Below are 17,301 nucleotides of genomic sequence, written 5' to 3'. Positions count from 1 at the left end.
TTTTTTTTCTTTTTTTTTCATAAAGCGGCGTCAACTGCAGAGGTTATTGGCCGCTTGTTTCTAAAAGTATGAATCATATTTTATGGAGGATGTTGATTGCTTTTAAAAACTCTATGGTCTTTTTTAGATTTGATAATGGAAAACCCAAACAAATATTTAGCTTATCGACTAGTAGACATTCTTTGCGATGGTTTTGAAATCTGGGACAATCTAACAGTAAATGTTTCGCCGACAAAGGAACATTACAATTCTCACATAATGGTGGAGGCAGACCTCTTAATAAATGGTTGTGAGTTAAATTTGTGTGACCTATTCTTAGTCTTATGATGGCTGTTTGTTCCCTCCTCGTTAATGATGTTGTCACAATACCCTTGGTCACATTGGGTCTAACCTCTTTTAATTTTGTATTTAAACTATTCCAATATTCTTGCCAATTTTCAAGATTACTGTTTTTCAAGTATGCTTTAATATCTTCGCTTCTAATTAACACATCATCAAGTAACTGATTTTTTGCTGCTTCTTTGGCTGAGCAATCGGCAATTTCATTGCCTTGTATGCCAATATGACTAGGTGTCCAAATGAAACACACTTTTTTCCCTATGGTACAAAGCCAGTGTACCAGTTCCAAAATAATTTGCACAAGTGGATCTGTGGTGAAGCTGTTAGACAAAGCTTCGATGGCACTAAGAGAATCGCAGCATATTAATACTGTGTTATTTTTATCCATTTCCGCATATCTTAACGCTTGCCATATTGCATAGAGTTCTGCCGTATAAATACTGGCCATTTTTGGAAGAGTCCAACTGTATGAGTCAATGCCATTGAAGAACGCACTTCCTACACCATTGTCAAATTTTGATCCATCTGTGTATAACTTGATGCTATCTTGGTAAGTATTAATGATGGAATAAAAGGTATTCGTGAGAAGTTTCTTATTACTTTCTCCTTTTTTGTATAGTGAACATTCAAGGTGAAATTTGGGTTTTATTAATATCCATGGAGGAATTTGACATACACCGTAAGAATAAACTGTAGGGAAAATTTCATCCATAGCATTCAACAGTTCGTATAATCTTACACCTGTTGGTCTTGTGATTGTGAGCCTTTGCTCATATGGTGCACGAAAGTGGCAGTTGAAAAGAAATTGATGATTGGGATGATTTGGTTGAGCCCAAATCGTAATTCCGTAGGTTAATAATAACTGATTACGCCTGAAGATTAAAGGAGGAATATCCGCCTCGCAACATAACGATACTCCTGGACTAGTACGGTAAGCACCTAAGGCTAGCCTTAATCCTGTATGGTGAACGGAATCCAAAATTTTTAACTGAGATTTTCGGGCAGATGCATAAACCACACACCCATAATCCATCTTTGTTAATATCAATGATTTATAAATTCTCAGTAACACCTCCTTATCGGATCCCCATTTAATTCCAGATAAACATCTTAATATATTCAAATCTTTTTTACACCTTGTGGCTATGTTTTGAATTTGCGACCTCCAATTTAGTTTTGAATCAAAGATAATCCCCAAAAATTTTGATTCATTTTTAAATTCCAGCATCTGATTACCGAGAGATAATTGAGGGTTGCCATGTTCCGATCTTAGTCGACAAAAATGGACACAATGAGTTTTGGAATTGGAAAAACGAAAGCCATTTTTGTCTGAAATATCAAGGATATCGTTTATTGCTTTCTGAAGAGTTCGTTCTATGTCTTGCATGTGCTTTGCCGAATAAAATAACACTAAATCATCAACATATAACATTCTGCCAATTTCTGGATTCAGAGTACTAACTAGATTGTTAATGGCTATAGCGAACAGAACTACACTTAGGGTGGATCCTTGAGGAATTCCATTCTCCACATGTCTCAATTCAGAAACTGAAACTCCTAACCGAACTCTTAAGGATCTGTTTTCTAGAAAACTTTTAATGAAATATGCTAGATTGCCTCGAATGTCCCAATTGTGAATTGATCTCAAAATATTAAATTTCCAAACCATGTCATATGCTTTTACTATGTCGAAAAATACCGCTACTGTATGGTTTCTCTTTGCAAAATTGTTTTGAATGATAGTTTCTAACTGAACCATATTGTCAGTTGTCGATCTGTGTTTTCAGAAGCCCATCTGGGCCTCCGAAAGAAGCTTATTTTCCTCTAGGTACCATATCAACCTATTACTTACCAATTTTTCCAACACTTTGCCCATATAACAGGTAAGGGAGATTGGTCGATAACTGTTGGGAAGTTTAGGATCTTTTCCTTGTTTTAGTAATGGAATTACTATTTCTTCTTTCCATTCCACAGGATAAACACCATCCATCCATATTTTGTTATAGAGTGACAATAATATTTCTTTGCATGTTTTTGGCAAATGGCGAATCATTTCGTATGGAATGAAGTCAGCGCCCGGAGCGGAATGTTTTGTCTCTTCAAGCACGTGTTCTAATTCTGATATGTCAAAAGATTTGTTATAATGTAACGTTGTAGTTTCATTGAAAGTCAGTGGAGCTTCGCAAATCTCCTTATGTATTAAGAAATTGCTACTATAATTTTGACTACTACTTACATCTCTGAAGTAATCCGCAAAAGAATTTACCACTTCTCTCGGGTCTGTTACTAATTGACCTTTAATAATTAAAGTTGGTGATGGACTCGGGAATTTCTTACCTCTTATTGCTCGAATCTTTTTCCACACCTCAGAAGAAGTGGTGTTTATGTTTATAGATGATATATAATTCGACCAAGAATCGCGTTTACTTTTTAAAATAATTCGACGTGCTTTAGCCCTTTCTTTTTTAAATATAATTTTGTTTTCAACTGTAGGAATTTTCCTGAATCTGTTTAAAGCACGTTTTTTATTTTTAATAGCTTTGGCAACTTCTGCATTCCACCAGGGAACTGAAGGCCTGTGACAACTTCCATTTGATCTGGGAATACTTTCAGTGGCAGCATTATTAATTATCGATGTTAAGGATGCAACTGAAATGTCTGTATCTTGAAAATCTTTCATCTTTTCGACATACTTTGAAAATTTAGTCCAATTGGCACGTTCTAATTGCCATTTAGGGAATGAACCGTTTGCAATTATTTTTTCTGAGAAAGAAATCGACACGGGGAAGTGATCTGAGGGAAGAGAAGATAAAGTTTCCCATTGAAATGAATTAGCTATTTGTGGTGAGCAGAAAGTTAAGTCTATGGCTGAAAAAGCATTAGATCTAGCATTGAAGTAAGTATTTTCCCCGGTGTTTAACAAAACCAAATCATTGTCATTTATTATATCCTCTAACATACGACCTCGTCGATCCGTATGACCAGACCCCCACAGAGAATTATGAGCGTTAAAGTCGCCAACTATAATATAAGGGTTAGGAATTTGAGCAATTAAATTATTTAAATCACTTTTGTTCCATGAAGGATCGGGTAAGTATATGTTCAAAACAACTAATTCAAAGGGGAAATATAGTTTAACAGCTACTGCTTGTAATGAAGTTTGTAATTGAATTTCTTCGGCAGCAATATTATTTTTAACNTAATAATAATAATAATAATAATAATAATAATAATAATAATATTCTTTATTCATATATAGCATAAAAACATATGTTGTGTTTTTTTTTAATTTTAAATACTTATATGAAACAGAAAGAGCATATTTTTTTCGTCTAAAATAATTGTACTAAATTTAAAATTGAATCATTGAATTATATTAAAGTTGCAAATGTTATTTAATTATTTATTTTGTTTTTTAATGTAATTTTAAAAAGTAATAATTTTTATTAAGTACCTGTTAGGGATAACTGAGAAATTTATATTTAAAGTTTTTTAATTTAAGAGAAAATAAAAGGAAGAGTTAGATTTTTATATTTTTTAAAAGTGTCCAGTATAATTTTTTAGATGGAATATTATTCAAAACTTAACGGTTTTCAATCTACGATATATAAAATTTGATATAAGAATAAATGAATATTTGTTTGAATATGTTATTTTGGGAAAAAAAATTTTGCTGTTGAGATTAATTAAAGTACCATGATTCTTCAGGTTGTTATGCTTCAATTTATGTATTTGACGGCCACCAGTTACAGATTTACATTGCACTTCCTTAGCTGTAGCTAGGAACCATTGACCTGCCCTTGTTATTTTCGGGCTAGGCTCTGTGGGGGTGGATTTGCTATTAAAACTCCAGATTTCCTGTGATGTTCATTTCAGTTCTTGTGGTTGGTTTTAAGATCATTATAAATGGAACTGCTCTTCAAATAGTGATGATCTCAGGTATTCCGTAATGGCCTTTGTAACTGGTGGTATCCAGCCTTTTCAATTGATTGGTTCTTCTTCATTGACCGCATATTCAGTGATGTCTACAAAGGATTTGTTTCTGTGAGTTATGTAAATATTAATTTCAATTTAAAATAAAGATTTCGAGACAAAATATTCAAATGAATAGAAAAAAAATATCAAATACTTAATTGATAATTGTGTTTGTACCTTGGTTTTTCAGATTATGCTTCAATTTATGTATTTGACGGCCACCAGTTACAGATTTACATTGCACTTCCTTAGCTGTAGCTAGGAACCATTGACCTGCCCTTGTTGTTTTCGGGCTAGGCTCTGTGGAGGTGAACTTGCTATTAAAACTCTAGGTTTGCCGCGATGTTCAATTCCATTCTTGTTGTTGGCTTTAAGATCCTTATAAATAGAACTGGTCTTCAAATAGTGGTGATCTCAGGTATTCCGTAATGGCCTTTGTAACTGGTGGTATCTAGCCTTTCCAATGACTGGTTCTTCTTCGTTGACGGCATATTCAGTGCTGTCTACAAAGGATTTGTGCTCTGAGCTATGTAAATATTAATTTTATTTTAAAATAAAAATTTCGCGATAAAATATTCAAATGAATAGAAAAAAAATGTCAAATACTTAATTGATAATAATTGTGTTTGTACCTTGGGTTTTCAGGTTGTTATGCTTTAATTTATGTATTTGACGGCAACCAGTTACAGATTTACATTGCACTTCCTTAGCTGTAGCTAGGAACCATTGACCTGCCCTTGTTGTTTTCGGGCTAGGCTCTGTAGAGGCGGACTTGCTATTAAGACTTAAGATTTGCCGTGATGTTCATTTCCATTTTTGTTGTTGGCTTTAGATCGTTATAAATGGAACTGCTCATCAAATAGTGGTGATATGAAGTATTTCGTAATGGCCTTTGTAACTGGTTGTATCCGGCCTTTTCAAATAATTGGTTCTTCTTCGTTGACGGCATATTCAGTGATATCTACAAAGGATTTGTGGCGGTGAACTATGTAAATATTAATTTTATTTATTTATAAAAATTTTGCGATAAAATATTCAAATGAATAGAAAAAAAATATGTCACAAATAATTGATATTTGGGCACAAATAAAAAGTGATGAAATACCTACTTTATAGAAAAATGTATGTATGTGTTACATATGTAATTTATTATTATATAGAATTTTCAAGGAATACTTTATAGGTTTTTTTAGTTATTATTATGATAATAATTTGCCAATAGTTTTTTAGATTTAGAATCTTTATTATTTTTAGATAAAGGTAATAACTTTTTTGCATTTAAAGTTAAAATAAATGTAGATGGGATGAAGTTTTTGTAATTTACGGATTTGGAAGTATCGGTAATTAATGTTTCATAAAAATATTAAATTTATGGAAAAAAATATTTTTGGTTTGTACCTTAAGTTTTTTGACTTTCATTGCATTTCCATAGCCGTAGCTAGAAACTTTTGGCCTGCCCTTGTTTTCTGGGGTTGGCTATCAAAAAAATTAAATACATATTTTTCAATTATTATTAGAGAGGAAAATAATTTGGTTTCGATTCATATCAGTTTAAACATAATAAAATATGAATGCAGTAACTTACGATATTATGAAAACCGTGCTGTAGTCTTCTTATAAAAGTTTGCGCATCCAATAGGTTCCGGAGTAGAAAATGGTGGTGGTATTAAATCGTTGTAACAATAAAACGTAATTCAATGTACACATGTGTTTGTTGAAATATAATTATAAATTTAATAATTTATAAGTTTTGAAAAAAAATAGTAGTATAGATAGAAAATACATAATATTATGTGAAATGTATGAAATATTATAAATAGACATGGAGTGACAAATTTAAGGAGATTTTTGTCTAAAATATAGATTTTAAAAGAATATAAACCATATTTAAAACATGTAATAATATTTTAAATACATTGTTTTTATTTATTGGGGATAATTAATTATTGGCAGATTGAAAATATCGGAGGAAGTTTATATTATATATTTTATATCATAAAAGTTGTTAAATATAGAAAATTTACTTGAATAATTTTTGAAGGAGAATATGGAAAAGTTTTTATAGATTATAAATGTTTTTGATACATGATTTTGAATTTGAAGATGGGATAAAAAATAATAACAACATTAAATATTAAATTAATGATTTTGAGGTGAGGTAAGTTGTTAAATTATATCTCACTGAAACGAAATTCCGAAAAATCTATCCTTGTAAAAAAGGCAAAGTATATTAATCAGAAATTGCTCGAGGCATTTGGAGACAGTTTTGCCTAAAGTGATGGCATAGTATTTGCTCCATATCTGATAAAACTGCCAATTATGTTACGAAGGAAGCATCGGGTTTTTCGAATCAAAAGAGAGTATAAAAAATGATAAAAGTAGCAATTACGAAATTGTGATATTTGCATAATTTAATAAAATACATTGTTATTATTTCTATGAGACTGACATTGAAAATAAATTGTTAAGGTTTTGATACATGATTTTAGATTTAGTGTTGGAAAAAATATATATATTATATCACAAAAGTTGTTAAATATTGGAATAGAAAATTTACTTGAATAATTTTTGAAGGAGAAAAATGGAAAAGTTTTTACAGGTTATAAATGTTTTTGATACATGATTTTGAATTTGATGATGGGATAAAAAATAATAACAACATTAAATATTAAATTAATGATTTTGAGGCTAGGTAACTTGTTATATTAAATTATATCTCATTGAAACGAAATTCCGAAAAATCTATCCTTGTAAAAAAGGCAAAGTATATTAATCAGAAATTGCTCGAGGCATTTGGAGACAGTTTTGCCTGAAGTGATGGCATAGTATTTGCTCCATATCTGATAAAACTGCCAATTATGTTACGAAGGAAGCATCGGGTTTTTTGAATCAAAAGAGAGTATAAAAAATGATAAAAGTAGCAATTACGAAATTGTGATATTTGCATAATTTAATAAAATACATTATTATTTCTATGAGACTGACATTGAAAATAAATTGTTAAGGTTTTGATACATGTTTTTAGATTTAGTGTTGGAAAAAATATATATATTATATCACAAAGGTTGTTAAATATTGGAATAGAAAATTTACTTGAATAATTTTTGAAGGAGAAAAATGGAAAAGTTTTTACAGGTTATAAATGTTTTTGATACATGATTTTGAATTTGATGATGGGATAAAAAATAATAACAACATAAAATATTAAATTAATGATTTTGAGGCTAGGTAACTTGTTATATTAAATTATATCTCATTGAAACGAAATTCCGAAAAATCTATCCTTGTAAAAAGGCAAAGTATATTAATCAGAAATTGCTCGAGGCATTTGGAGACAGTTTTGCCTAAAGTGGCGGCATAGTATTTGCTCCATATCTGATATAACTGCCAATTATGTTACAAAGGAAGCATCGGGATTTTTCAAATCAATAGAGTATAAAAAAATGATAAAAGTAGCAATTATGAAATTGTGATATTTGTATAATTTAATAAAATACATTGTTATTATTTCCCTTTATGAGATTGACATTGAAAATAAATTATTAAGGTTTTAATACATGATTTTAGATTCAGTGTTGAAAAAAATAATAACAAACACACTAAATAAATGATTTCAAAGTAAGATGAAATGTAACGTTTGGAAATTAAATTTGGAATATATCCTTCTATATAAGGCAAGGTATATTAAGAATTGCTCGAAAACATATAAGTGCAGTTGTATTTAAACTGGTATAACGTTTGCCTGATATCTGATACCAAGTGCCAAAAATTAGAAGGAAGTATTGCTTTTTTCCATTTGACAGAAAAAATTCTCGTATATGAAAATTAGAAAAAAAGATATTATGGTATTGTACAATGTAGTTGAATCGCCAATATTATTTTTCCATAAAAAAATAAAGAAACAAAATTGAAAGTAGACTTATTGAAATATATATATTTCTTATTTCCGATTATACATTTGCTATAAATAGCAAAACATTTTCCCTATTCGAAGATCAAAACATGTTGTTCTATTAGATTTAAAGCAACTGATTGCACAATGCTAAATTAGCGTATGCTCATGATCAATAGAAATATAAGGAAAGTAAATAATTCTTGTAACAGAATAATTATAATCGGAAAAGTTTGTCTACTAAAAATGAAATATTATATTGACGTACTTGCAAAAATGTTACACGTAGTTAGTGTTTTGTAATCATAATATCTGTCTGGACTTTGTTAAAGGCGAGAATTTTAATTTATGAGAACATGTGTACCAAAATGTCGGATGGAAAAGGCTGACCTTCGCTAAGCTGAAGGAAATACTGAAAACATATTTAGAGTAGTAGATGAGATTATCAAATAGGGAAAAAGTTCAGTTACTGATCATTATGAAAAATTTTTCTCAAACTACTATATGCAAAATTTAGAGAGAGGTCTCATGGATGAGGTGTGAAATAAAAGATTTCATAGGACCTCTCTGTATACAATATTTCTTGTATATACATTTTCGCTATTTGGTAAGAGTTTACCTTGTTGCGAGGATTCCTTTATACATATCTGAATATCTTGTAGATCTCTAACCCTAGAGAAAGCGACATACAGCTGTCCGTGCGAGAAGACAGGTTCATCCAGATATATCCCCACTTTTTGGAATGTTTGCCCTTGTGCAAAGCAAAGCGGAAATTGTCGTCTCTTAAGTTTAAAAGGTAGAACGTCAACCGCTGACTTTAAATCTATTCGAGGAATGAATACCCTTTCGCCAGTAGGCCTGCCTACACTGTTTATTTTTTCTACATCTAGGTACTGATCTCCTAGTACTCGCACAATAAGTCTCGTACCATTGCACAGTCCTTTTTTAAGATTTAGATTGCGTAGAAGCATTACTATAGCACCTTCTTTTAGGACTAATTTGTGCGGTGGCATTCCGTTGGGGGTAAGGGAATTCAGAAATTCTACCGTGTAATTGGCTACTTCGGCTGCTGGATCGTTAGTGATATCGACGCTGTCAGCGCTGAAGTAAGTTTTACTTTCCCCTGGTATTTTATTTAAAATTGTTTGGTTAATGCTATGACTGGAATTGTTAGTAGGTACTAAAATTGCCTTCAGGGTAGCTACCGTAGGATCTACGTCGTCAAAGCAAAACTCTATAATGTCCTCTATTCTGTTAACATAGCATTCATGGGGAATTTGTATTATATTACCATATGGTGTTCGTCTCAGTGGCTCTAAGGTCCCATTGCCTAAGTCTAGGAGCCATCTGGAGAACTCTTCATCTTCTTCGGCCCTTATGTTGGTGCGTAACATATAGTTTAAAAACAGAGGCCAATGCCGACTGCTTTTTATGCAGGCGTTTACAATGGTGCATCTATTTCCTCCGACAACGACTGGCAGTGTTTGTCTAAAGTCTCCTCCTAATAGCACTACCTTGTTACCGAAAGGCCTATTATCGTTGCAGATGTCTCTTAAGGCTCGTTCGATAATATTGAATATAAGGTTCGTGATCATCGATATTTCGTCTATTATTAGGAGGGGAGCTGTTGCTAGGTAGCGACCTTCCGCTGAACGTGGAGTTACGCCACTTGTTGTCGTTTCGTTAATGTCGAAAGGTAATTTGAATGTGGAGTGAAGAGTACGACCTCCTTTTAGTAGCGATGCGGCGATGCCGGTTGGAGAGGTTACCAGGACGGGCAACCCTTCACCGCGCAGTTTTGTGATAATGGTTTGAAATAGGTACGACTTGCCTGATCCGGCTGGAGCATCGACTAAGAAAAGTCGACGGGCCTCGTTGGGGTCACGAATGGCAGCCATTATCGCTTCGCATACTATTCTTTGTTCTTGGTTAAGATTGTCGTACATTTCTTGACCTTCTAGTCGTTCTATTTCTACGTTAATGGGATCGACTTCTATTCTTATCTCTTCCGGTTCTGGCAAACCGAAGAGTGCTAGCCTTGTTCCGTTCAACAATAATACGGTTTGAATGGATCGTAAGGTTCTTTGAAGCCCTTCGTCGTCGGATAAGCCGTGGCGCTGAAAATCTTCCATAAAATGGGCTTTGAATTCTTCCCAAAGCGCTCGCGTATCCGAAATTTCGCAAAAGATTAGCATGAAGGCAAACATATTTCTCAGTTGTTGAGGCATATCTCTTGCGCAAGCTTCTCTTAGGGCTCTTTTCCATTCTGTATCGTCGGCTAGTAAGTTGCGGTTTTGGCAAGCTTCTTTGAAAGTACCATAAAGTACGTTGTTTACTGTGCGTAAGTCCTCGTAGGAACGTGGTCCCTGAACATGTAACAATAATAAACGTAAGTAGTACAGTTCTTGGTTCCTTACGCTTACTGAGTACATTCGTACCACGATTTTATCTGCACCTCTCTGTCTACGTTTCCAACGTTTGGTGCGTGTTTCCCATGTATAATGGTAAGGAATATCTATATATCGATATTGCCGAGCTTCGGCATCATTTTGGTTAAGTATAAACCAAGCTGTTAATTGTGTGACTTCGTTGCGTTGCATGGCTTGTATTTCCAATCCTGGTTGGAATCTAACCATTTGCCTCTCTGGGAGGTGTACGCATAGTCGATATACGGTATGAGAATGTTTGTGCATGGGAAATTTATTAATGTGCCAACAGGCTTCCGTTGGACTCATATATCTGCCATTGAGGAAGTTTTCTACTTCATTGTACTCGTTTGTATTATCTATGTTGACTCTTAGGAGTGCCATGTCTGCTCCTTTGAAAAAGTACTTGTACAGATATTTAACACTGTGCACGCTGGCGCATGCTTCTACATTGATATGGCAGTTGTATTTTAGTAGGGCGTATGGGTTATACGGTACAATCCAACGGTTGTCTAAAACACAATTTCTGTTATTTGCTCTTACCGTTATAGTTCTACCGTTATTCGGCCTTTTGTACTCAATCTGCCCTCTTTGTGATACAGTAGTTTTTTCGCAGAATGATTTAGGATATTTTTTAGAGCATACTCCATTGACCATACAAACAGACTGAGGGTTTAATTCACCACACGGTCCATGCACCATGCAGGAAGTTACTATTTGGAATAGTTCAGGTTCTGTTTGTGAATCGGGTATTTCTGCACTAATCATTGCGTCTATTTTTAAAATATCGGTTAATCTGTCCTCATTTCTTAGGATCAGTAAGTTATGACAGTGGGGTAGCCCTCTCTTTTGGAACTCAATGACATAGAGATTGGCAATCGGTATACCGAACACTTGAGATTTAAGCATGTCTTCCATGAGTTCGTCTACTTTGTCCTGAAATACTCTGTCTATTAGAGAGGGGTGGTCGTTAGTTAAATGACCTCTAGGAATATTGTCTACAATTTCCCTCCAATGAGTATTTGTGGTCATGGTGAGGAATATACTGGGTGTACCATAGCGACCTACTACTGCCATGGCATCTTGAAATAATTGTTGTTGGTGCCGAGGAGAGCCGACAAAAGTAGAAGGCAAAATGATCATCCTTCCTAGTGTCGCGCCTTCGTTTTCCTCGTCATTATTTTGTATTGTGCGGTGAAGGTAATCTGCCAGTCCTACATATTCAGCCGCTCTTAGCCGTTCTTGATTGGCTAATATATATTTTAGGCGGTTATTTTCTATTTTAATGTAGGAAGCTACAGCAAATTGTTGAGTTAATTTGCCCCCATAGTGGAATCGTTGTTCGTTGTCCCTGATGGCTAAGCGATAGGCAAAGTATTCGCAGAGAGTTACATTGCGTGCATTATTTCTATGAGGGATGCCTATGTGCCAACCGGGTTCTCCGTGAGGGAACAGAAGGGGAAATACCAGGGGATCGAGCAGTTCGTTTTCTTCGCTGACATTTTGGAATCTGCCCGGTTGATTACGTACGTATATACGCATATTGGGTGTTGCGGGAGTGTCCGGTAATATATTGTAAATGGCGGCAACTTCTTCCACCACTGGTAAGTCATACTGACGTCTGTTAGCTCCGCGTACACTTAATAGTTCTAGAGTGACTGTGGGCATTTCCAGGGGCAGCGGCTCTATATTGTTTCTAATCGCCTCTGCTCGAAGTCTGTCGATAGTCTGTAACTCAAAATTATAACGGTTACATAAATGCATATAAGCTGTTGCGTAGGGATTAATATCCCTAAACAATCGCTCTAATCTGGAAATTAATTCTCTGTTTAAAATACCATTATTATTATCGTATCTTTGATTTGCGGCTACCTCTGGGTCAAGAAAGTAGATAGGTCCAAAGCGTTATACCGGTTGGTTGACATTTACATCGGATATGTGATGGTACATTTTACCTTGAATCGCGTATACTGGCGGTGCCCTACCTAAGGGTAAATCTCTTAAATTAGCTTCCAAGGACACAAATTGAAAGGCATGATTGTATAAAAGTACAAACCTTTTAAAATGATTAGATAGAGGATGGGTACCTTGGAAAAGCTGTTTAAGCAAATTGGGTAAAACTGGTAAAGGATCTAAAATTACATTACCTTTTTGACAACATTTAGAGTAATGATTACGTTTTGTAATTTCTGTTGGAAAATAGAGAGCAAAACAGTATTCGCACAACCTATTGAGAGGACCCAAGTACGAAACTCCACGTCTCAAGACACGTTCGCTCGCCATGAGGTATGTAGGTATGTGGTTACCTACGTTACGTAATCTGTTTATTTCTCGTTCAATTTCCTCCCGTGTTGTTGCACGATTGATTTGGTCAATATTCTCAGGATCATTGCGTTCGATGTTGGCAAGAGTTGCCTCAATGGCTTCCATCTGAGAATGTGTGAACGGAGGAAGCATTTCGCTATCGTCCTCGTTCAATATTTCTATAGTGTCTGGAAAGAAAAAAAATTAGAATATATTGATTTACAAAATAATTTGATGCAATACTTACCTACTTGAATTAAATTCCAAACTTCTGATTTCGCTTGAGCGGCTCGAGGTGGTTTATTTAAAGAAATGTTGACAGGCACTTTCTCGTGGCCTTCGTTGTTTTCGTCATAGGTATTGTGCACTATAGCTTTTACGGTTATTATTTCGGCCACCTCATTTTCAGAATCATCAGAATCATCTGAAAATGATCTTTTCCTCGTATTCACAGGAAAAGCTATCATAAAATGTTTATATATAGTTGGAGTAACAAATAATGAATTTTTTATGACAAATAACAACAATTTTATTTCAATTAACGTCTAAAAATATAAATTTATATGTATATTTAATTTTTATCTTTGAATATTTACAAAGGAAAATCATTAAGAATGTTCTATGAGTTATATAAATCATAAAATTTTAATATGATTTATTTCCATATGACCCATTTTGAGTTATCGATTTATTGTTTTATATTAATATTTAACTTACACGGGATGTTTGTTAAGTGATTTGCTCTTTAAATAGATTATGTCATTAATATTAAATGTAGCATATAGATAATATGAAAGTATATAGCTGATTTGATGAATTATATTGTTAAATTAATATTTTTTGAGATGTAATAGAAAACTTATTTATGGAATATTTTGTGTATTGATATACGTTTGTAAAGATTTTTTTTTGAAGTGCATTAAGATAAGGGTTTATATTTGAAAATAGGTGGTATATGAAGGGTGGACTATTTTATCAGCCTTATGTTAATGTTTTTGACAGTTAAGGTTCTAGCGACTTTAATAAAAGTTGTAGGGTTTGATGGGGAAAATTGTTAGTGATCTTTGATCTTGAGGTCACCGATCAAGATCGATCAAGATCAATTTCAAATTTTCAAATACGAACCCCTATTTTTGAACCCGAAATTGAAAAGCGCAGAAAATTTTACTTTCAGACGGGGTATGATGTCATGGACTATAATGGTCTCATAAGGTCGTTGTGAGGTGATTGTCTTTGTTATTGTTGAAATTAATATTATTTTTAAAATTATTTTTAAACTGACTGCTTCTGAGTGAATATTAAACATCCGACTTTGAAAAGCTTTGTCCAGATCATATTAAGAAATGAGGTAATATCGTCTCGAACATATAATTTTAATTCGGTATGAAAGAGAAGAGACCTCAGAATGACCTTATGAGGTTATTTTGATCCAGGATAGGAAACAGTATTTGAACGTAAAATTTTCTGTTCTTCTGAATTCTGCGGTCAGAAAATGGAGTTCCTAATTGAAAACTTGAAGTTGATCTTGACCGACTTTGATCGGTGACCTCAAGATCAATTTTAAGGTCAGTAAAATAGGCGAGCTGTTCACCCCTAAAAAGATGCTTCTAAATGAAGGTAATCGACTAAATTTTTAAAACAAAAACCTATAGCATGAAACTTTTTTAATTTTAAAAAGTGTATTTTTCTGATAATTTATATATTTTTATACTTTTCGGCGTGGTCAGTCAATTGTTATAAAAAAAAGTTGTAAAAAAAATTACTCACAGATTGGCAGTTTTTTATCGTAAAATGGACCAATATAAACACTTTTTGTTCTTTTACAAAAATTCGAAAAATGTTTTGTTTCAGAAATATTTACATTTTAATGTGAAAAAAGTGACGAAATCAACAAATTTTCGGAATTTTTTTCTCAAAATCTACTTAATAGATTTTAATTGTAACCAAAATAAACACTTTTTGTTCTTTGATAAAAATTCCAAAATGCTTCGTTTCCCAGATATTTACAATTTAATGTGAAAAAAGTGACGAAATCGCTAAACTTTCGGAATTTTTTTCTCAAAAACCACAGAACAAACTTTAATTCTAAAAAAGCATAATAATCGGCAGATTTTATACTTTAAGATATATTTTTTTGGTATGGGTCAATCATTTTATTGAAGGTCTAAAGCGAGTCAAAAAAGTCTTTTAAAGAAAATTATGATAAAACCAAATTTAAATTTTCTTTTTACAATATCTTAGATTAGATTATATATACAATAAACATTATTATAATTTTTTTTAATCGATATATGTTAACAGCACAAATGTTCAAAAGATTATATTGTTTAGTTTTGTAGTCAGAGTAAGGTTTTTGCAATTTAAATATTTGATTCGATTCGATTTTTGTTCATATAGTGAAAAATGTTCTACGAAAAATTGTCAGAATATTCCATCTGAAATTGATGATGAAACACTAATTTCAACTCAAGAACTTGTCGAAATTAACGAAAAACTTATTATTTAAAAATTAAATAAAAAAGAAATTAATATACTTTTATTGTTCTTAATATTTTTGTAAAATAAAAATAAAATAATTATCCTATACAATAAATTATCCAATAACTTTTTTATATTTCGAAACCGCTAGGTCAATTATTATTATTAGGTTAATTTTACGATTTAAAAAGCTTATTTAGTTTAGTTTTGGTATAACTTTCAAGTCAATTTTACCTATTTATATAACCAAAAATCGAATATTTAAATTTTACTAATTACTTGTAAAAACCTTACTCTAGCTACAAAACCAAACAATACGATCTTTTGAACATTTGTACTGTTAACATATATCGATTAAAAAAAATCATAATAATGTTTATTGTAAATACAATCTAATCCAATATATTGTAAAAAGAAAATTTAAATTTGAAGTGTTATAATTTTCTTTAAGACTTATTTTACTCGCTTTAGACCTTCAATAAAATAATTGGCCCATACCAAAAAAATATATCTTAAAGTAGAAAATCTGCTGATTGTTATGCTTTTTTACAATTAAAATCAGTTCAGTAGTTTTTGAGAAAAAAAATCCGAAAATTTGTTGATTTCCTCACTTTTTTCACATTAAATTGTAAATATCTCTGAAACAAAGCATTTTTCGAATTTTTGTCAAAGAACAAAAAGTGTTTATATTGGTCCATTTTACAACAAAAACTGCCACTTGGTGAGTATTTTTTTTACAACTTTTTTTTATAACTGACTGACCACGCCGAAAAATATAAAAAAAATATGTAAATTATCAGAAAAATACACTTTATAAAATAAAAAGAGTTTCATGCTGTAGGTTTTGGTTTTAAAAATTTAGTCGGTTCATGTATTTTTTTAGGGGTGAACCGCTCGCCTAAAACTTTTTTAATCTTATGCCATTGTTAAAATAAAAAAATAATATCATTATAAATAACGTTTTTTTTAAATAAGTAAAAATATGTCTATTCGGTGTACCAAAAAATATTAATTTGTTATTATATCTTAATATAAGATGTCAATAAATTTGAACATATTTAAATATTACAAAATCAATTTAAAAAATCAGAAGGTATAGCAATAAGTATATATTTATATTTATTTACTTTAAAAAAATTTAAAAACATTCTTCATAATTTAATTTTCGTGATATTACTATTAAATCTCAAAAAAAAGAAATTTGATGATTAGTTATACATATTAGGTGAAATTATTTTATGAACATAAGTAATATGTTTACCTGAGGTTACTATTCCTTTTGAAGTAGAAGGTCTAGATTCTAAAACGTCTTTTACAGAACCATCTTCTATTTTGGAAGCGGTATACTTTTGGGATTTATTTACTTCCTCGCCCTCAGAGGGTTTCGTAGAGTAATAGGAAACTCTAGTTTTACCTTTCTCAACATTAGTTGTTAAATGTTTTTTGGGAGGTTTAATACAAATATTTTGCAAAATTCGAATTTTTTTCTGAGGTGAGGGATTATTAGTAATTGCAGATGGTTCTGAGTTAACGTTAACAGAAATGTTATTCTCAGGTAACTGCAAGTGAGCAGCTTCAATTTTACGACGTGTGGATTGACCTCTTAAATTGGTGCCTTTTGGTTGTGTTAATCTTTTTCTACCTTTTCTCGGCATTGCGAATTAGTGAGATGAAACTGTAATAGAACAAATATGTTGTGCAAAATATATAAGAATATTTGTATATTATCAGTATTCTGAAAAATGATATCAAACCTTTACATACAAGTTTTATTTTGGAGGTCATATGAGGGAGAAACAGAAATCGTCAAAAATATATAATTTCATATTTTGTTAATAAGTAGTTGGATAACAAATTATTAGTGGCATATATTGGCAATTGTTGTAA

At 32.1% G+C, this 17,301-nt stretch overlaps 2 protein-coding genes across 2 annotated transcripts; both read right to left on the bottom strand.

The window, feature by feature from the left end:
* Window positions 1–73: 73 nt before the first annotated feature.
* LOC111692524 lies at window positions 74–2,098 on the bottom strand. Its single transcript, XM_023456569.1, has one exon. The coding sequence runs from the start codon at window positions 2,096–2,098 to the stop codon at window positions 74–76; it is 2,025 nt and encodes a 674-aa protein (XP_023312337.1).
* Window positions 2,099–2,122: 24 nt separating this feature from the next.
* Window positions 2,123–17,069, bottom strand: LOC108915401. Its single transcript, XM_023456568.1, has 6 exons — window positions 16,676–17,069; window positions 13,184–13,360; window positions 12,810–13,124; window positions 12,544–12,764; window positions 8,826–12,360; window positions 2,123–3,360 (listed from the first exon to the last, which is right to left on the bottom strand). Exons 1-6 carry the CDS (start codon window positions 17,067–17,069, stop codon window positions 2,123–2,125), a joined length of 5,880 nt encoding a protein of 1,959 aa, XP_023312336.1.
* Between the last annotated feature and the right edge of the window lie 232 nt (window positions 17,070–17,301).

Source organism: Anoplophora glabripennis, unplaced genomic scaffold (assembly GCF_000390285.2).
Source record: "Anoplophora glabripennis isolate ALB-LARVAE unplaced genomic scaffold, Agla_2.0 scaffold1665, whole genome shotgun sequence".
In the NCBI taxonomy this organism is placed as follows: domain Eukaryota; kingdom Metazoa; phylum Arthropoda; class Insecta; order Coleoptera; family Cerambycidae; genus Anoplophora; species Anoplophora glabripennis.
This window is presented reverse-complemented; position numbering and strand designations above follow the sequence as displayed.